General features: G+C 47.5%; 1 protein-coding gene across 4 annotated transcripts in view; it reads right to left on the bottom strand.

Moving 5' to 3' along the window:
- Nucleotides 1-21,557, bottom strand: part of agpat4 (1-acylglycerol-3-phosphate O-acyltransferase 4 (lysophosphatidic acid acyltransferase, delta)) — a 313,768-nt gene that overhangs the window by 18,596 nt on the left and 273,615 nt on the right. Inside the window, exon 9 of one of the 4 annotated variants that reach the window (XM_072503738.1) lies at nt 20,474-20,539. The exons of the other annotated variants lie outside the window; for them this stretch is intronic. Coding sequence (XP_072359839.1) covers nt 20,517-20,539 — 23 coding nt within the window. The 3' untranslated portion in view covers nt 20,474-20,516. The remainder of the gene's footprint in view (nt 1-20,473; nt 20,540-21,557) is intronic. 4 annotated transcript variants of the gene reach the window in all.

Consider the following 21,557-nt stretch of genomic DNA (forward strand, 5'->3'; position numbering starts at 1 on the left):
GGGATGCCGTCCTCGCCAGGCTCATGGACGTGGTCGACTCCAGGAGGGAAAGCCTAATCCCTCGAGGAGGTGGGAGGGTCAACCACAAGACAGTAAGTGTCGCCTGGGAGGCAGTGTGAGCAGCCATCAGCTCAGGGAGTGACACCATGAGGACTGCCACCCAGTGCCGCAAGATCAACAACCTCCACTGGGCCACACAGGTGATTTGGCATCGGCCCCCTGACATGGGTCCTGTCTGCCATCTCCAAACCCCAGACTCTCTCCTCCCCCTCCCCCCCGCCAACTCTGCACCTAGCACCATGCTCCTGCCTCATGCCCCAGCACACCCCACCATACCTGGAAGTAGTGCCCACGCCTGTTCCCCACCATGCACACCCCACCCGTTGGGCTCACGATGTCCCCTGTGTCCCTTTAGGAGAAGCTGGCCCCCAACAGATGGGAAAAGGCCCAGACAGGCAGCGAGTTGCCAGAACTAAGGGTCCTAACCCCCTATTAGGAACGATCCTGGAGGTCGCAGGGGTGGGAAGGACAGATTGGTCACCGATGTCGAGCATGGCCTATGCTGCAGAGGCAATGATCCACTAGCCTCCACCCAGATGATCTGTCACATGTGAAATGTTCATGCCAGCATGATGATCCTTCCCTCTCACTAACCACATGTCCCTTCTCCCACAGGAACTCCAGCTGGGGTGGCAGCCCATCCTGGGTGCCCTAGTGCCCCACCTCGCCTCCAAGGATGCCACCGTTGAGGTGTCACAGCTATCAATCCCTCCCCCCACCAGCACAGAGACACATACCTTGGCGGGCGTAATTAGTGGACAGGCGTCTGGGGCACGATCTGGTGAGCATCACACAGTTGCAGATGCACATCAGGTAGAGGCAGGAACATCCAAGGGAGAGAACAGTCGGAGGTCTGCTGGATCCCAGGACCAGCGGAGTCCCAGTCAGATGCTGAGCCTCTGAACCAGGCTAATCCGGAACTGATGCAGCCAATAAGTTGCAGCCATGTGATTCAGAGGATGAGGTCAGCGACATTCTAGCGGACCCATAGTCGATTAGAAGAGTCCCAGAGGCTAAGGGCGCAGGAGATAGCGCCGGTAATGCCTGGCTTAGAGGTCAGCACTGCCAAGGTATGAAGCTACTGTATAGTGCTCCCATAGTATAGTGCAAGCGTACGGAGAAAGACCACCAGCTCCGAATGCTTCCGTCTGCACAGAGGCACGATGCAGGGATGCCCACTGTCCCAGCTGCTCTTTGCCCTGGCAATCATAGAAACTGAAAATAGAAGCAGGGGGAGGCCATTCGGCCCATCAAGCCTGCTCCACCATCCATTCTGATCAATCGAGCCATTGGCAATCACCCTCAACAGTGGTGAAGGGCTGGAGAGGTATCCAAAGGGAGGAGAGAGAGAGCATAGAGCTGGAGTCCCAACTGGGGTATTGTGTGCAGTTCTGGTCACAACATTACAGAAAGGACATTACTGATTTGGAGAGAGTGCAGAGGAGGTTTACAAAAACGTTGCCAAGGCTAGAAAAGTGTAGCTACAAGAAGAGATTAGATAGGTTGGGGTTATTTTCCTTGGACCAAAGAAGGTTGAGGGGTGACTTAATTGAGGTGCATAAAATTATGAGGGGAAGAGATCGAGTGGACAGGATAAAATAGTTTCCCTTGGTGGAGAATTCTCCAACCAGGGGACATAGATTTAAGATGAGAGGTAGAAGGGAAGGGTAAAACTATGGGAAGCATAATGGTTTTCAATTACTAGGGGGCATAGGTTTAAGGTGCAGGGGGCAAGGTTTAAGAGCAGATGTACGAGGCAAGTTTTTTTACTCAGAGGGTAGTGGGTGCCTGGGAGACGCTGCCAGAGGAGGTGGTGGAAGCAGGGAGATTGTGCCGTTGAAGGGGCGTCTTGACAAATACATGAATAGGATGGGAATAGAGGGTACGGACCCCGGAAGTGTAGAAGATTTTAGTTTAGACGGGCAACATGGTCGACGCAGGCTCGGAGGGCTGAAGGGCCTGTTCCTGCGCTGTACTTTTCTTTGTTCTTTGTTAATCGAAAGCAAAGCAGCAGGTTAGCAAGTGGGGAGGTGAGTTCAACTACATGGAAAATTATGAAAAAAGTTAAAGGGAAGAACAACTCAGGAGATGTTATTAATGGAGGTGCTAGGATTCAAAAAGAAGGTATTAAAACTAGCAAAGAGACACTTTATCTGAATGCTCATAGCATTCGAAACAAGATAAATGAGTTGATGGCACAAATCATCACGAATGAGTATGATTTAGTGGCCATTACAGGGACACGGCTGCAGAGTGGTCATAACTGGGAGTTTAATATCCACGGGTATCAGACTATTCAGAAGGAATAATGGTGTAGCTCTGATATTTAAGGATGACATTAGGGCAGTAGGGAGAGATGGTATAGGATCTATGGAGAAAAAGGTTGAATCCATTTGGGTGGAAATTAGAGATAGTAAGGAGAAAAGGTCACTGATCGGTGTAGTCTATTGGCCACCAAATAATAACATCACAGTGGGGCGGGCAACAAACAAATAAATAACTGATGCATGTAAAAATGGTATGCAATTATCATGGGAGATTTTAATCTACATGTCAATTGGTCAAACCAGGTCTGTCAAGGCAGCCTTGAGCAAGAGTTCATAGAATGCATCCGCAATAGTTTCCTCAAACAGTATGTAATGGAACCTATGAGGGAACAAGCTATCCTAGATCTGGTCCTGTGTCATGAGACAGGAATAAATAATGATCCCATAGTTAGGGATCCTCTCGGAAGGAACGGATAGAGTATGATTGAATTTAAAATGCAGATGGAGGGTGTGAAGGTAAAATCCAATCCCAGTTGTAGCCACCTAAATTGGCCAACTCCCAATTTAAAATGGCGAACGGCAAAGGCTGATGGGAAAGTCAGCCAACATAGACAGAAACCAGCAGCTGCAGGTTTGCTGTGTATTTACCTCTGAAAAGGCCAGACAACATCGATACCAGCGACCATCAGCATAACAAAGTAGCAGCCATCTGCATACTGATGAGCAATCCCCGGGAACAATAAGTAACATTTTGGACACACAAAACAAAGCCAGACTCCTCGGCACCAGCAGGAGCCAACACAAAGGAGGTGAATGAGCACCTCAAGACCGCCCATCGATCAGGGAACCGCTCCAGTATTGGAGAAATCGAACCAAGCGATTGGGACAAAGTCCAATCACTTGCGACCAGGTACAGGGTCCGCCCCGAAAGGCGGGAAGCCCCTGGGGACTATAAGAGTTAAGCCCCAAGTTCAGATCGCTCTCTTCACCTCTGCGTCCTGCCGGGTCACCCAGCAACACGAATCAACATTGACCGTGACCGATGCAGTGACCCCCGAACAAAGTAAGTCTTAATTAATTCAACGCTCGCTACGAGATAGGCGCTCCTAGCTACCAATCCATACCAACTTCGAATCCCGCAGACTTAGAACCCGAACGAAAGGCCATTTGTTCCCCTGACCTGGTGGGCCAGTCCGAAGTTAAGTATAGGCCTGTTAGTTGTAGAAGTAGCTTAGACGTAGAATTTGTGCATGAGTAGCGATTACTGTGTATAATAAATGTGCTTTGATTTAAATCTTACTAATCGGTGTATTGGGTTATTGATCATTACTCGGACTTGAACCTCGTGGCGGTATCATAAAGATACCTGGTGACTCGAGAGCAAAGGTAATAAAACAGAGCAATTGAACCAAGGAGAAAGTTAGCAACACAGTATAAGAACATAAGAACTAGGAGCAGGAGTAGGCCATCTGGCCCCTCGAGCCTGCTCCACCATTCAATGAGATCATGGCTGATCTTTTGTGGACTCAGCTCCACTTTCCGGCCCGAACACCATAACCCTTAATCCCTTTATTCTTCAAAAAACTATCTATCTTTATCTTAAAAACATTTAATGAATGAGCCTCTACTGCTTCACTGGGCAAGGAATTCCATAGATTCACAACCCTTTGGGTGAAGAAGTTCCTCCTAAACTCAGTCCTAAATCTACTTCCCCTTATTTTGAGGCTATGCCCCCTAGTTCTGCTTTCACCCGCCAGTGGAAACAACCTGCCCGCATCTATCCTATCTATTCCCTTCATAATCTTATATGTTTCTATAAGATCCCCCCTCATCCTTCTAAATTCCAACGAGTACAGTCCCAGTCTACTCAACCTCTCCTCGTAATCCAACCCCTTCGTCTGCAAACTTGGACACATTGCCCTTGGTCCCCAACTCCAAATCATCTATGTAAATTGTGAACAGTTGTGGGCCCAACACTGATCCCTGAGGGACACCACTAGCTACTGATTGCCAACCAGAGAAACACCCATTAATCCCCACTCTTTGCTTTCTATTAATTAACCAATCCTCTATCCATGCTACTACTTTCCCCTTAATGCCATGCACCTTTATCTTATGCAACGACCTTTTGTGTGGCACCTTGTCAAAGGCTTTCTGGAAATCCAGATATACCACATCCATTGGCTCCCCGTTATCTACCGCACTGTTAACGTCCTCAAAAAATTCCACTAAATTAGTTAGGCACGACCTGCCCTTTATGAACCTATGCTGCACCTGTCCAATGGGACAATTTCCATCCAGATGCCTCGCTATTTCTTCCTTGATGGTAGATACCAGCATCTTCCCTACTACCAAAGTTAAGCTCACTGGCCTATAATTACCCGCTTTCTGCCTACCTCCTTTTTTAAACAGTGGTGTCACGTTTGCTAATTTCCAATTCGTCGGGACCACCCCAGAGTCTAGTGAATTTTGGTAAATTATCACTAGTGCATTTGCAATTTCCCTTGCCATCTCTTTTAGCACTCTGGGATGCATTCCATCAGGTCCAGGAGACTTGTCTACCTTTAGCCCCATTAACTTGCCTATCACTACCTCCTTGGTGATAACAATCCTCTCAAGGTCCTCACCTGTCATAGCCTCATTTCCATCAGTCACTCGCATGTTATTTGTGTCTTCCACTGTGAAGACCGACCCAAAAAACCTGTTCAGTTCCTCAGCCATTTCCTCATCTCCCATTACTAAATCTCCCTTCTCATCCTCTAAAGGACCAATATTTACCTTAGCCACTCTTTTTTGTTTTATGTATTTGTAGAAACGTTTACTATCTGTTTTTATATTCTGAGCAAGTTTACTCTCATAATCTATCTTACTTTTCTTTAAAACGTTTTTAGTAGCTTTCTGTTGCCCCCTAAAGATTTCCCAGTCCTCTAGTCTCCCACTGATCTTTGCTACTTTGTATGTTTTTTCCTTCAATTTGATACTCGCCCTTATTTCCTTAGATATCCACGGTCGATTTTCCCTCTTTTTACCGCCCTTCCTTTTTGTTGGTATAAACCTTTGCTGAGCACTGTGAAAAATCACTTGGAAGGTTCTCCACTGTTTCACTATAAAGTCTTTGCTCCTAGTCTACCTTAGCTAGTTCTTCTCTCATCCCATTGTAATCTCCTTTGTTTAAGCACAAAACTCTAGTGCTTGATTTTACCTTCTCACCCTCCATCTGTATTTTAAATTCCACCATATTGTGATCGCTCCTTCCGAGAGGATCCCTAACTATGAGATCCTGAATCAATCCTGTCTCATTACACAGGACCAGATCTAGGACCGCTTGTTCCCTCGTAGGTTCCATTACATACTGTTCTAGGAAACTATCGCGGATACATTCTATAAACTCCTCCTCAAGGCTGCCTTGACCGACCTGGTTAAACCAATCGACATGTAGATTAAAATCCCCCATGATAACTGCTGTACCATTTCTACATGCATCTGTTAGTTCTTTGTTTATTGCCTGCCCCACCATAATGTTACTATTTGGTGGCCTATAGATTACTCCTATCAGTGACTTTTTCACCTTACTATTCCTGATTTCCACCCAAATGGATTCAACCTTATCCTCCATAGCACTGATGTCATCCCTTACTGTTGCCCGGATGTCATCCTTAAATAACAGAGCTACACCACCTCCCTTACCATCCACTCTGTCCTTCCGAAAGGTTTGATACCTCGGATATTTAACTCCCAGTCGTGACCATCCTTTAACCATGTTTCAGTAATGGCCACTAAATCATAGTCATTCACGATGATTTGCGCCATCAACTCATTTACCTTATTCCGAATAGTACGAGCATTCAGGTAAAGTACACTTATGTTGGCTTTTTTACCTCTGTTCTGAATCTTAACACCTCGATCAGTAACCTCTCATAAGTTATATTTCCTCTTAACCTTTCTCCTAATTTTCCTTGTCGTCGAACCCATATCTTCCTGTAACAACCTGCCGCGTCGCTTACCATTAATGTTTTCACTTCCCGTTTTATTTCTTTTAGTATTCCTGGTCCTATTCACTGAGCTCCCCTCAGTCACTGTACCTTGTACTGTCGCCCTTTTTGATTTTTGACTATGGCTTCTCTGCCTTAACACTTTCCCCCTTACTGCCTTTTATTTCTGTCCCTGTTTTACTACCTTCCAACTTCCTGCATCGGTTCCCATCCCCCTGCCACATTAGTTTAAACTCTCCCCAACAGCTCTAGCTCGAGGAAATCAGTTCCAGTCCTGCCCAGGTGCAGACCGTCCGGTTTGTACTGGCCCCACCTCCCCCAGAACCGGTTCCAATGCCCCCAGTAATTTGAATCCCTCCCTCTTGCACCATCTCTCGAGCCACATATTCATCCTCTCTATCCTGACATTCCTACTCTGACTAGCTCGTGGCACTGGTAGCAATCCTGAGATTACTACCTTTGAGGTCCTACTTTTTAGTTTAACTCCTAGCTCCCTAAATTCAGCTTGTAGGACCTCATCCCGTTTTTTACCTATATCGTTGGTGCCTATGTGCACCACGACAGCTGGCTGTTCACCCTCCCCCCCCCCCCCCCCCCCCCCGAATGTCCTGCAACCGCTCCGAGACATCCTTGACCCTTGCATTGCACCAGGGAGGCAACATACCAGCCTGGAGTCTCGATTGCATCCGCAGAACCGCCCGTCTATTCCCCTTACAATTGAGTCCCCTATCACTATAGCCCTGCCATTCTTCTTCCTGCCCAGCTGCGCAGCAGAGCCAGCCACGGTGCCATGAACCTGGCTGCTGCTGCCTTCCCCTGGTGAGCCATCTCCCTCAACAATATCCAAAGCGGTATATCTGTTTTGCAGGGAGATGACCGCAGAGGACACCTGCACTGCCTTCCTACTCTTGCTCTGTCTTTTGGTCACCCATTTACTATCTCCCTCAGTACCTCAGTATCTTGTGCTTAAACAAAAGAGACTACAATGGAATGAGGGAGGTGTTGGCTAAGGTAAGTTAGGGGCAAAGACTTTGTGGTGGGGCAATTGAGGAACAGTGGAGGACTTTCAAAGTGATTTTTCAGTGCTCAGCAAAAATATACACCAGTGAAAAAGAAGGATTGTAGTAAAAGGGATAATCAGCCATGGATATCCAAGGTCAACAGACAGCCACAAAAAAGCTATGAAGAAAAGTAAGGTAGATTATAATAATAAATTAGCTCAGAATAAAAACAAATAGCAAAAGTTTCTACAAATATATAAAACGAAAAAGAGTGGCTGAGGTCAACATCTTAGAGGATGAGAAGGGGGATTTAATAATGGGAAATGAAGAAATGGCCAAGGCATTGAACAGGTATTTTGTGTCAGTCTTCACAGTGGAAGACACAAATAACATGACAATAATTGATGGCAAGGAGGCTATGGCAGGTGAGGACTTAGAAATGATCATTATCACTAAGGAGGTAGTGTTGGGCAAGCAAATGGGCCTAAAGGTAAACATGTCTCCTGGCCCTGATGGAATGCATCCCAGGGTACTAAATGAGATGGCAGGGGGAAACAGCAACTGCGCTCGTGGTAATTAACCAAAATTCGCTGGACTCTGGGGCGGTTCCGGCAGATTGTAAAACAGCAAATGTGACAGCACTGTTCAAAAGATAAACAAAAGGCGGGTAACTATAGGCTAGTTAGTCTAATTTCTGTCATGTGGAAAACGCTTGAATCTATCATCAAGGAAGAAATAGTGAGACATCTGGCTAGAAATTGTCCCATTGGGGCAGCATGTGGCGCAGTGGTTAGCACTGGGACTGCGGCGCTGAGGACCCGGGTTCGAATCCTGGTCCTAGATCACTGTCCGTGTGGAGTTTGCACATTCTCCCCATGTCTGCGTGGGTTTCACCTCCACAACCCAAAGATGTGCAGGTTAGGTGGATTGGCCATGCTGAATTGCCCCTTAATTGGAAAAAAATTAATTGGGTACTCCAAATTAAAAAAAAAGAAATTGTCCCATTGGGCAGACGCAGCATGGGTTCACGAAGGGCAGGTCATGTTTAACTACTTTATTGAAATTCTTTTGAGGACATTATGAGTGCGGGGAACCGATAGAGGTGGTGTATCTGGATTTCCAGAAGGCATTTGACAACCTGCTGCACAAAAGTCTGCTGAATAAGATAACGGTGCATGGCATTATGGGGAATGTAGTAGCATGGATAGAGGATTGGTTAACTAACAAAAAGCAAAGAGTGAGGATAAATGGGTGTTTTCCTGGTTGGCGATCAGTGGCTAGTGGTGAGCCTCAGGGATCAGTGTTGGGACCGCAATTGTTTACATTTCACATAGATGATCTGGAGTTGGGGGCCAAGTGTAATATGTCAAAGTTCGCAAATGAGTGGCAGAGCAACGTGTGCAGAGAACACGGAGTCTGCAGGGAATAGGGGGCAAGGGTCTGGCAGATGGGAGTAAAATGTTGGAAAATGTGAGGTCATCCATTTTGGTAGGAATAACAGCAAAATGGACTGTCATTTAAATGGTAAAAAATTGCAGTATGCTGCTGTGCAGAGGGACCTGGGTGCCCTTGTGCATGAATCGCAAAATGTTGGTTTGCAGGTGCAGCAGGTAATTAAGGCGGCAAATGGAATTCTGTCCTTCATTGCTAGAGGGATGGAGTTTAAAAGCAGGGAGGTTATGTTGCAGCTGTATATGGTGCTGCTGAGGCCACACCTGGAGTACTGTGTACAGTTTTGGTCTCCTTACTTGAGAAAGGATGTTCTGGCACTGGAGGGGGTGCAGAGGAGATTCACTAGGTTAATTCCGGAGTTGAGAGGATTGGTTTATGAGGTGAGACTGAGCAGACTGGGACTATACTCATTGGAATTTAGAAGAATGAAGGGGGGGGGGAAATCATATAGAAACTTATAAAATGATGAAGGGAATAGGTAAGATAGAAACAGGGAGGTTGTTTCCACTGGTGGGTGAAACTAGAACTAGGGGCACAGCCTCAAAATAAGGGTGAGCAGGTTTAGGACTGAGTTGAGGAGGAACAGCCAAAGGGTTGTGAATCTGTGGAATTCCCTGCCCAGTGAAACAGTTGAGGCTACCTCGTTGAATGTTTTTAAGGCAAAGATAGATAGATTTTTGAACAGTAAAGGAATTAAGAGTTATGGTGAGCAGGCAGGAAAGTGGAGCTGAGTCCACAAAAATATCAGCCATGATCCTATTGAATGGCGGAGCAGGCATGAGGGACCAGATGGCCCACTCCTGCTCCTAGTTCTTATGTTGGTGTAGAGGGGACATGAGGAAGAACTGTTTTTATGCAGAGGACAGTGGGTGTCTGGAATTCGCTGCCTGTGCCACCAACTTAGACAGAGACTCTAAACTCTTTTAAAAAGTGCCTGGACCTGCACCTTAAGTGCTCTAAGCTACAGGGCTATGGACTGGGTGCAGGAAGGTGGGATTAGAAAAGGCACCTGGGTGTCTTTGGGATGGCTTGGACAAGATGGGCCAAATGGCTTCCTTCTGTGCTGTAATCTTTCTATTTCATAGAATTTACAGTGCAGAATGAGGCAATTCGGCCCATCGAGTCTGCACTGGCTCTTGGAAAGAGCAACCTACCCAAGGTCCACACCTCCACCCTATCCCCATAACCCAGCAACCCCACCCAACACTATGGGCAATTTTGGACACTAAGGGCAATTTAGCATGGCCAATCCACCTAACCTGCACATCTTTGGACTGTGGGAGGAAACCGGAGCACCCGGAGGAAACCCACGCACACACGGGGAGGATGTGCAGACTCCTCACAGACAGTGATCCAAGCCGGAATCGAACCTGGGACCCTGGAGCTGTGAAGCAATTGTGCTATCCACAATGCTACCGTGCTGCCCTTTCTATGATTCTATGATTAGGAATAAGGTCCTACAAAGGCTGAGAAATGGGGCAGGGCATGCCCTCCCGAAGCTCCAGTTGTACCACTGGGCGGCCACTGCAGCAAGAGTACAGGGATGGGTCAAGGAAGCGGGAGCCGAGTGGGTGAGGATGGAGGAAAGTTGCTGTGCAGGGACAGCACATAGAGCGCTAGCCACAACCGCACGCCAATTCCTCTCCACCACCCCCCCTATAGTAGCCACGCTCTGAACGTGGAATCAAATGAGACAGCACTTCGGACTAACCGAAATATCCCATCTGCAATAATCACAGGTTCACTTTCACAACAATGGACTCCTCCTTCAAAGGGTAGAGGCAGGATGAGGGGACACTGACAGTTAAAGACATGTACATGGGTGGTAGAGTCGCAACCCTGGAGGAATTCATGGAGAAGTTCCAGCTCCCGAGAGGGAACAACCCAAGATGCATACATGTCAAAAATGACATCCCCGGACAGTCACTGCTAGAAAGCCTACTGAATGCAGGCGAGCTAGCGGAGGGGGATTGTGCAGACATGTACACACAACTAAAGAGGTGCGCTCACTCCTGGAGGAGACAAAGAAAAAGTAGGAGGAAGAACTAGGCAGGGAGATAGGGGGAGGGTTCTGGATCGAAGCACTGCACAATACAAATTTCATCTCCACGTACACAGGGCTGAGCCTAATGCAATTAAAGGTGGTGCCAGAACACACAAGTGGATTCTTCCTGGAGGTGGAGGACAAATGTGAACGGTGGCAAGGAGGCCTGGCCAACCACATCGACATGTTCTGGTCCTGCCCCAGACTTGTCGGGTACTGGATGTACTTTGAGGCCATGTCTAGGGTTGTAGGAGTGAGGGTAGAGCTGTGCCCACTAGTGGCGGTCTTCAAGGTATCAAAAGTAGCCAGAGGTCTTCATGGAGAGGGGGGCTGATGCCCTAGCCTTTGCCTCCCGAACACCCGCCAGGTATTCCTGCTCGGCTGATGATAGGCAGCACCACCCAAGGCTGCAGACTGGCTGTCCGACCTGTTGGAATTTCTCAGGATGGAGAAGATAAAGTTCGCCATCTGTGGGTCGGAAGAAAGCTTTCGCAAGATGTGGAAGCCGTTCACCAACTTGTTTCAAGACCTGTTCGTAGTCAGAAACCAATAAAATAGGGAGGGGGGAGTGGGTGTGAGGGGGGGGGGGCGGCGAATGCACCCAAAGACAAACCTGGGATACGCAGAGAAGATAACCGCAAGAGACAGGTTGCTAGCAAATTACTGCCTGGACCACAATGCATATAACTATTGTAAATATGCATTTGGGCCATGTAAAGTTTGCAATGAAATATCCAAATAAAAAATATTTTTTAAAAAATACTGCTAAGGTGGCGATCACAGTGGAGAGCCTGGAGAATGATGTCAGCACCATGATGGTGTCCAAGGCATAGCTCAGTCATCGACGGCCATGGCTGAGCTCCTCGAAAGCATGTGAGTCGCTGGGGGAACGTGTCCTTGACGCAGGTGTACTTTTCAGATGTGCTGCGGAGGGGGTCCCAGTCTCAGGTGGGCATTGCCGAGGTGCTCCAGAGAATTTCCCAGTCGCTGGAAATATGTCTCAGTTTCAGGTGGACCTTGCCAGCACTACAGAGCATGTTCCAAATGCTGGGGGGCATGTCCCAGTCTCAGGTGGACCTTGCTGGGCACTGTGGAAAATCCAGCTGCCCCTCCTTCACATGGTGACCCCCTGGGCCTTACGGGCACCGATAGTGAGTCCACACCCCTGGGGTCAGCATGCGGAACAAGGTGGCACGGCGAGGCCCAAGGTGGCAGGGGACCTCCGGCAGGAGATGGATATGAGCATGCACTCAGCAGATAGACAGGAGTCAGACTACAGCATAGATTGAGGAGCACCTGAGCTCATCTCAAAGCGGGCTATCAACATCTTCCTGCCTTGTATATTGACCAGCTGACAGTGCGGACACAGGCCCATCACCCTGGAATGATGTAACACATTCACTGGGAGGGTGGAACAGGGGGATGGGATGGGGAGAGGGAGTGCGATGATAGACGAAGCCACGTCCTATGTGAAGTGGGAGAGGAGGAGGGCCTCGCTGGTCCTCCGGGCATGCTGAACCCGCGCCACCGCTGCCTGTCCTCCATCCTCCGGCTCGTCCTGCGGGTCCTCCTTGGGCTCATGCTCCAGCCCTTCCTTGTCCGGTTCCTCCTCATCCTCAGAGGTGGCCACATGTTCCTGTTCCTCCACCACCAGCATGTCACGCCGCTGCTGTGTCAGGTTGTGGAGGGCACAATAGACCATCACAAAGCGGGCAACCTTCCGGGGTGCACTGCAGTGCACCACCAGAGTGGTCGAGGAATCAGAAGTGCATTCTTAAGCAGTCCGATGCACTGCTCAAAGACAGCCCGGGTGGCCACATGGGCCTCGTTATATCAGGTCTCCACATCGGTCACTGGCCTACCAACTGGCATCATTAGCCAGAAAATAGGATACCCCTTATCCCCCACAAGCCAACCAGTTACCCTTGGGTGTCTCTCAAAGATGCCGGGGATCTCCGACTGCCCCAGGATGTAGCTCTTATACACACTCCCTGGGAAGCATGCGCACACATGGATAATCTTCAGGTTGTGATCGCACACAAGCTGGATGTTCAGGAAGTGGAACCCTTCCTGTTAATGAAAGGCGCTCCCCGACTACATGGTGGGCACAAGGCAACATGCGGTCATCTATTATCCCCTGGACCTGGGGCATCCCGGCGATGGTAAAGAATCCTGCTTTCTGGGCATCTTGCTGGGCTTGGTCCAGGTCAAAGTTTTACGTAGTCAGCTGCTCGGCAAACATGGCATCCATGATGTGGGCTGTTGGTTGGGATATGCCTCACAAGTCCCCGTTCGAGCCCTGGAATGAACCCGAGGCGTAGAGTTTCAGGACTGCGTTGACCGTGATGACCACCTGGACCTCCTCCTCCACATGGTGGCAAGTTTGCAAGGACACGGCACAGGTGCTTGCACCTTCTGCTTGTTGAGACGGAGCTTTCTGCAGCACATGTTCTCCGACATCAGTTCAAAAGACCAGTGATGCTTGTACACCTTGGGCCATCGCCGGCTGTCTCTTCTAGGTCCCTCTCTGGCCTGATGGGCGTCCGGGTCCTCAGGGTGTGGGGCGGTGTCCTGCACATGGGCAGCCACCTCGGCCTCTGTCGACGCTGCTGCCACCGCCTTCTCCGGTGTCTGGCCATCTGGCTTGCCAGGTCTTCTCCACTCTCACATTCCCTGCTATCCCTCATGGTGCCACCAACACGCCCTGCACACACCCTTCCCCAGCTGCAACTGGGTGCCCTGGGCCCGCTGAAAACATTACCTGGACCAGAAACTGGTTCCTTTTCTGGTCCACACACACACACCCTCTGGTCGAGGGAATGGCCCTAGTGTCGTGGCCCAGTTCCTGAGTGTTAATGTTGGCTGCTGCCTCTTTGGTATTTTTGCTTCTGGAATTCAGGCAGAGTGTCCGGCCTCATAGCCTAATTAGGATGCTAGGCAGTACCAACCGCCTGCTTCATGTCATGCCTTCCCATGGGAATCCACGTGGGAGCTGCGAAGTGCCCACAATACAAGAATTGCCAATTCCCTATTATCAATCTTCAGCTGTGCAGCCAGTGGCCGCCACGGTCAGTTGGAGTTAAAGTGATCTTCACCATATTACCACGGATGAGGCTCTGTCACGGGGGTGTTTGGTGGGACACAGGCAGCAGCTGGAGCTGCCCCCATTACGGGTATACACGATCCGGGCGGGGGGCTGACATGCCGGGCTCATGGGTGCTGGTCCACCTGCCCCCATCTCTTCCCAGAGGTGACCCGTCACCGATGGCACTCCCTACCCCGTGCATTGGGGCAGTGGCAACAGTACCCCCAGGCTGACTGCCCAATTTCGAAGACAGCTACTCGCCTCCTTGGATCCCCACAGCAGCCATTCCGCTGGCTTCACATTTTTGAAAATGAAATGAAATGAAAATCGCTTATTGTCACAAGTAGGTTTCAAATGAAGTTACTGTGAAAAGCCCCTATCGCCACATTCCGGCGCCTGTTCGGGGAGGCTGGTACGGGAATTGAACTGTGCTGCTGGCCTGCCTTAAAAGCCAGTGATTTAGCCCAGTGTGCTAAACCAGCCCCAGCTTTTTATATAGCTGTACTGAACCTCACCAACGTAATACTCGCTGGGGAGGCGGTTAGATCATGGTAACCGTTTGATAGGGGGCCCTTCCGGTTAATGATTTAAAGTTTGGACTTAATTGATGATTATTGGTTTCTCGCCATGCTGTGGCGTGATCTAGATCTCACCAACAGGAGCTGGCCAGTTAGGTTCCTGATTTTGGCCTCACCCGCAATCTAACTGGCCCGCTCGTTTTCGGGCCCTGCGCAACGAGGCCAGTAGATCGCGCCCATCATCTCTACATTTATCCCATCAAACCCGTACAGAATTTTGAAACCACGACCAGGCGACCGTTCTACATTTTCCCCCAGAGAAAAGAGCCCCTGCCTGATCAATCTTTCCTGATACGTATAACCGCTCAGTTTTGGTATAATTCTAAATTCTGAAATCTATTTCCACTTTCTCTAGTGTCTCTATATCCTAGTTATAAAAGGTTACAGTTCACAGTACTACAAGGTGCAGTCTAACCAAGTTTCTATACAAGTTTGATAAAAACTTCTCTGCTTTTCAGTTCTCCCTCTTTCTAAATGAACTCCAGTGTTTTGTTTGATATTTTTATGGCCTTATTAACCAGCATTGCTTCTTTCAAGTGACATTTGAACCTGTGACTCCAGATCCCTTTATTCCTATACCCCATTCAGACACTTATTTTCCAAGCCTCCTAACCTCCTGCCAACATTTATTGCCTTACTCTTATTCATATCCTGCCAACATTTATTGCCTTACTCTTATACATATTTAACCTATGCTGAAAGTTTGAGTAACTATTTTTAATCCCAACTCAGTTTTCTGTTTTACTATCTATTCAACCACTCATCCCCAACTCCAAATTTTCCAACCTTAAGTCATGATTCTGCCGTGCATATCTTATCAACAGGTATTTTGGGAACCCAAGAATATAACATCGATGGCATCATCTTTTAATACCTATTCTGTTAATTTAACAATTTCAGTAAGGTTGGTCAAGCATGATCTTCCTTTTTGAAATCAGTATCAACTGCTCGTCATTGCATTTTCAGTTTCTAAATGTTTTTCTGTTATACCTTAGCAAGGATTCCATTATCTTTCCTACTACTGACATTAAATTAATTGGTCTATAGTTCCATAGGCGAGTTCTATCTCTCATTTTAAATTCAGAAACCACATGAGTAATATTGTACATATTATATGTCAATCTAGTTGACACATCACAACCAACGCTATATGTTTCCTACATTGTTTTATTAAATTATGATGTGGTGCCCACAGTAGAAAAAGATATGACACTAACCAACTAACAGCAATCATCTTTTTTTAAAGTTAATTTTTTGCCGGATATGGGCGTCACTGGTTAGACCACCATTTATGGTCTATCCTTAGTCGCCCTTCAGAAAGTAGTGATGAGTTGCCTTCTTGAACCGCTGCAGTCCTTGAGGTGTAGGTATACCCATTGTGCTGTTAGGCGATATATTTCCAAGTCAGGATGGTGAATGACTTGGAGGGGAACCTCCAGGTGGTGGGGTTCCCAGGTATCTGCTGCTCTTGTCCTTCTAGATGGTAGCGGTCAAGGGTTTTAAAGGTGTTGTCTAAGGAACCTTGGTGAGTTCCTGCAGTGCATCTTGTAGATGGTACACACGGCTGCTACTGTTCATCAGTGGTGGAGGGTTGAGTGTTTGTGGAAGGGGGAAGCAATCAAGCGGGCTGCTTTGTCCTGGATGTCTTTGTGTCGGATGCCTTGAATGTTGTTGGAGCTACACTCATCCAGGCAAGTGGAGAGTATTCCATTACACCACTGACTTGTGCCTTGTGGATGGTGGCCAGGCTTTGAGGGGTCAGGAGGTGGGTTACTTGTCGTAAGATTCCTAATCTTTGATCTGCCCTGGTAGCCACAGTATTAATGTGGCTAGTCCAGTTCAGTTTCTGATCAATAGTAGCCCCCAGGATGCTGATTGTGGGGGATTCAGCGATAGTAATGCCATTGAATGGCAAGGTGGTTCGACGCTCTCTTGTAGGAGATGGTCATTGCCTGTCACTTGTGTGGCACGAGTGTAAATTGTATGCATGCTTAATTTTTGTTTTTGTTTTTTTTAAATATTTTTATTCTCCTTTTTCACATTTTCTCCAATATTTACACCCACCCACAATAAACAATAATCAGCAACAAATATGTCAATCCCCATAACAATAACAATGATCCCATCCTCCCACCAAACCCCAAACATTAGCCCGCATGTTTGCATAAACAAATGACAAAAAGGAATCAGGGATCACCCACAGTCACCCTTAATACACACAGCCCCCCTCTCCCCAACCCTCCCACCCATCCCCCCCAACTAATGTTCGATGTTATCCAGTTCTTGAAAGTGCATAATGAATAATGCCCATGAATTGTAGAACCCCTCCGTCCTTCCCCTCAGTTCAAACTTAACCTTCTCAAGAGTCAAGAATTCCAATAGGTCTCCCCCGCCATGCCAGGGCACAGGGTGAAGAGGCTGCTCTCCATCCCAACAGGATCCGCCTTCGGGCGATCAACGAGGCGAAGGCTACGATATCTGCCTCCGTTTCCAACCCTGGCTTGTCCGACACCCCGAATATGGCCTCCCGGGGACCCGGGTCCAGTTTCACGTGCACCACCTTGGAAATTACCCTAAAACCGTCTTCCAATAATCCTCTTGCTTTGGACAGGACCAAAACATATGAACGTGATTAGCGGGACTCCCCCTGCAACGCTCACACACATCTTCTACTCCTTCAAAGAATCGGCTCATCCTCCCCCTCGTGAGGTGTGCTCTGTATAGCACCTTCAGGTGTATCAGCCCCAACCTCGCACACGAGGTGGAGGCATTTACTCTCCGCAGCACCTTACACCAGAACCCCTCCTCTAGAACATCTCCCAACTCTTTGCTTTGATCCCTTCCAGTGGTGCCTTATCCTCTTCCAAAATAGCTCTGTACACCGCTGACACTACCCCCTTCTCCAGTCCCCCTGTCGTCAACACTTCCTCCAGCAATGTGGAGGCCGGTTCCTCCGGGAAGCTCTGTATCTCCTTTCTGGCAAAATCTCAAACCTGCATGTATCTAAACATTTCTCCCTGCTCCAGCCCATGTGCTTCCAGCTCCTTCAATCCTGCAAACCGACCCCTAAGAAACAAATCTTTTAGATTCTTAATCCCCTTCTCTTCCCATTTCCGAACATTTCCATCCCACCTCCCTGGCTCAAATCTGTGGTTCCCCCGAATCGGCATTTCCCTTGACCCTGCCCCCAACCCGAAGTGTTGGCGAAACTTCCTCCAAATTCTGAATGAAGCTATTATTACCGGACTCCCTGAGTATTTCCCCGGAGCTATCGGGAGCTGCGCTGTTGCTAGTACTTTCAGTCCCGACCCCCTGCACAAGCTCTCCTCCATTCTGACCCACTGGGAATCAACCCCTCTGACCCAGCTCCGCACCTTCTCTACATTCACCGCCCAGTAGTAGTACATCAGGTTCGTAAGACCCAAACCCCCTGCCTGCCTTCCCCTCTGTAGCAGCACCTTTCTCACTCTGACCACCTTCCCTTCCCATATGAACGAGGTAAATGATTAATTTAATCACACACTACATTCTGATCAAATTCACCCAGTATCATTCCATTCAACAGTAAAAAGATTCAACACAAGCAATATTTTCAACATGAACATTTCTTGCATTAATTACAGCAGCTTTTTTTTTTTTAAAAAAGGCTAATATCAAGATGTTGCCAGTCAGGTGCATTTTGAGGCGATTGGCTGAATGAAAAGCAAAAGGAATACAATTTGGATATTTTCTTCCCATTTTCACACTCACCTTCTCCTTGGCAGGCCTCTAAATCTCATAATTGTTTCTATTAACAGACATACAACGTTAGCAAACACATAAAAATTTATCTATTTGGATTTATTGAGGCAGAATGACCAGCTTTCAAAAACGAACATTTAGTAGGCCCAACTACGTTTGTGAGCAGTAGAAGTTGTACTGTGGAATTCACTTGTTTACAGCATGGTTAGAGGGTAACAAAGCAGCTACTTCTAACCAGGCAGAACAGTAATGGGCTTTGACCTGCAGAATATTTGGTTATATAAAAGTTTGATCCAAAATAAGAGGTAATTCGTTGGTACAACTATGTTTCAGAGCACACATTAATCCATGTTTAAAAGTGCATAAGAGGATCTGAGCAACTCTGCAATGTAAATCTGTTCTCCCATCCGATGCAGATTGCATTGCAGGTAGGCTCACTCTGCATTACTTTCGTTGTAATGGAGAGATGGTGGCATAGTGGTAATGTCACTAGACGAGCAATCCAAACACCCAGATTATGCTTTGGGGGGTACAGATTCAAATTTCACCATGGCAGCAGCAATATAAAGCTAGTCTCAGTAATGGTGGCCATAACTATTATCGAATGTCATAAAAATACCTCTGGGTCAGTAAAGCGTTTTAGGGAAGGAAATCTGTCATCATTACTTTATCTGACCTACACATGCCTCCAGGTATACAGCAATGTGGTTACCTTTTAACTGCCCTTTGCAATGGCCGAGCAAGCCACTCAGTTCAAGCACAATTAGGGATGGGCAACAAATGCTGGCCTTGCCAGAGATACCCACATAGCATGAAAGAATAAAGAAAAGAAGCACACAACAACACAGAAAAACACACCTCAAAATGATGTCTGCATTACTTAAAATGATTTGATGTGTATCATGTGGGATTTCAAGTCGGCAAATGTCAGGCTTTGAATCATGGAGGCAGAAGCCCTATAAAGCCAATGCCCTGAACACAAGCATTTATCTGACAGTAGGCACCTCCAGGAGAGGAGATAGGAATGGATGGAGGTTTGAGGAAAACGAGAAGTTCCATCTCAGTATTCCCTCGCATATACATATTATATCCATCTCGGTTTGAGTGACATGGGCAGAGGTGTAGCAGCAATAAATAGTTGTAGTAATTTTAGTTAGTGTTCTAGAGTGGGTAGCAACATTAAATTAAGCTTATAATGAAGCTTTTGGCATGGTGATAATACAAAACAGAAAACACAGGGATTTAATCTTTATATTATACTTAGAATTTGCATCGTGTTATTTCACAATCCATTCAACTGCTGCAGATGTACTTAATTTTGTGCTTAATTTTCACATCAAAATTTTGATTCAACTAATTGACACACACATACAACAGTGCTGCAACTCTCCTGCAGTAAGCTTTTCTAGGTGCTCAGTCTGCTGGAAAGAACCACTACAAGCCCAATTCAATTGCCAAACTGGAGAGGAAAGGAGTCAATATTGCAGGTCGCACATTCCCCAAAATGTAAGCAATCTTCCTGTTCCCCACTCTGGTGCATATTTCTGAAAGCATAAAGACCCATCTCAGTCAGTCACTAAAATTAGAATTTCAGGCAAAGTAATGAAGTGCGGATGGGTTGTTTGAATATTTTCAGATGAGTATTAAAACAGCAAAATGGCGCCAACATTATATTGATATTCCTGTGCCTGTGGTGCAGCTATTTTGCTGAGGACTGAGGTTAGTATTCCAATTTATAAGGCAACTGCTAATTATGCAGATATGTCAACCGAGTACAAAACAGGGGCCTACTAATATTGCCCTTGCCCTAATGCCATGTGGGTCACTGTCTGTGTGGAGTCTGCACGCTCTCCCCATGTCTGCGTGGGTTTCTTCCGGGTGCTCTGGTTTCCTCCCCCAAGTCCCAAGAGACGTGCTTGTTAGGTGAATTGGACATTCTGAATTCTCCCTCAGTGTACCTGAACAGACGCCGCAGTGTAGCGACTAGGAGATTGTCACAGTAACTTCACTGCAGTGTTAATGTAAGCCTACTTGTGACACTAATAAAGATTATCATTAATAACTTGAAAAGCCACAAAAGTAGGTAGAATACTATTGTGTGCACAGTGGCATGTCCACAGGATAACTGCATCGTGAATTGCACCTTTCAAATAGATACATGAAGATCCAAACCCAAAATCTGCATTTGAGGAAGTTAGAAACAAAGACAAATATCTAATGCTCACAAATGTAAAGGGGTCTAGAGCTCATTACCTTTATAAACCAGCGGTTTCATCACTTTGGTGACTTCACAAGTTCAGACAAGGTAAGCTTTACAAACTAGAACAGATGAACAAAATTATATTGACTGCAAAAACTAGCAATATTCTGCACCATATTGAGCTCACAAACCAATCTCAAATCTTTCCAGGTCAGTTGGTTAAATCTATCCCTGTGGGTAAAACACAACTTCTCAATAGCAGCAACACATGCATCACACACATGCTAATCAAAGAGATAGAAACATATTGTCTCACCAACCTTAAGGGATAGACCTGTATGTAGGGAGACATAAAAGACTGGAGGAAAAACAGCAAATTTGTGCAAACGCCTACTCAAGTTATACAATTGCTAAAAGCAACTAATTTTTCTATTAGTTGCATGCTCATCAGCTTTCAACTTATTTCTTGTTCAGGATATTCTGTCCTAAAGCGAGAAAAATTGAGTTCTTACCACTACATATCTTTATTAAAAATGCATGCCTATTTTGACTATTAAAGTGTGAGTATAGTTGTGGCCATAATTATTGAACTGTATTCAGAAATAGGTCCAGGCTATCCTGATGGCTCAAACTATATACAGAGGCCGCGATTCTCTGGTCCGGTGCCAGAGTGCCGGCGCCAAAACAGGAGTACTTTACTCCGGCGCCAGTTCCGAGTCCCGATTCTCGGGTCCTGGGGGGGCCAGCACGGCGCTGGAGCGGCCCATGCTGCTCCAGCTGCCGGTCCCGGCGTCGGCCAAGCGCTGCGGGGTGCGCGCATGCGCAGTTGGGCCGGTGCCAACTAGCACACGCGCACTGGCTGTCATCCCCGCGCCTGCCCCAATGCCAAATGGCGCAGGGATCCAGGAGCCGGCGCGGAAGAAAAGGGGGTCCGCAGCCAGAGAGGCCGGCCCACCGATTGGTGGGCCCCGATCGCGGGCCAGGCCACTACTGGAGGGCCACCCCGGGGTTGGACCCCTCCTCCTCTTCCTCCCCCCCCCCCCCCTCCCCCCCCCCCCAACAGGCCGCCCCGGACCCTTCAACCCCGAGGTCCCGCCGGCCCAGAGCATGTTAGAACGGTGCCGGCGGGACTCAAAT

This window comes from Scyliorhinus torazame, chromosome 1, assembly GCF_047496885.1.
Source record: "Scyliorhinus torazame isolate Kashiwa2021f chromosome 1, sScyTor2.1, whole genome shotgun sequence".
Classification (NCBI taxonomy): domain Eukaryota; kingdom Metazoa; phylum Chordata; class Chondrichthyes; order Carcharhiniformes; family Scyliorhinidae; genus Scyliorhinus; species Scyliorhinus torazame.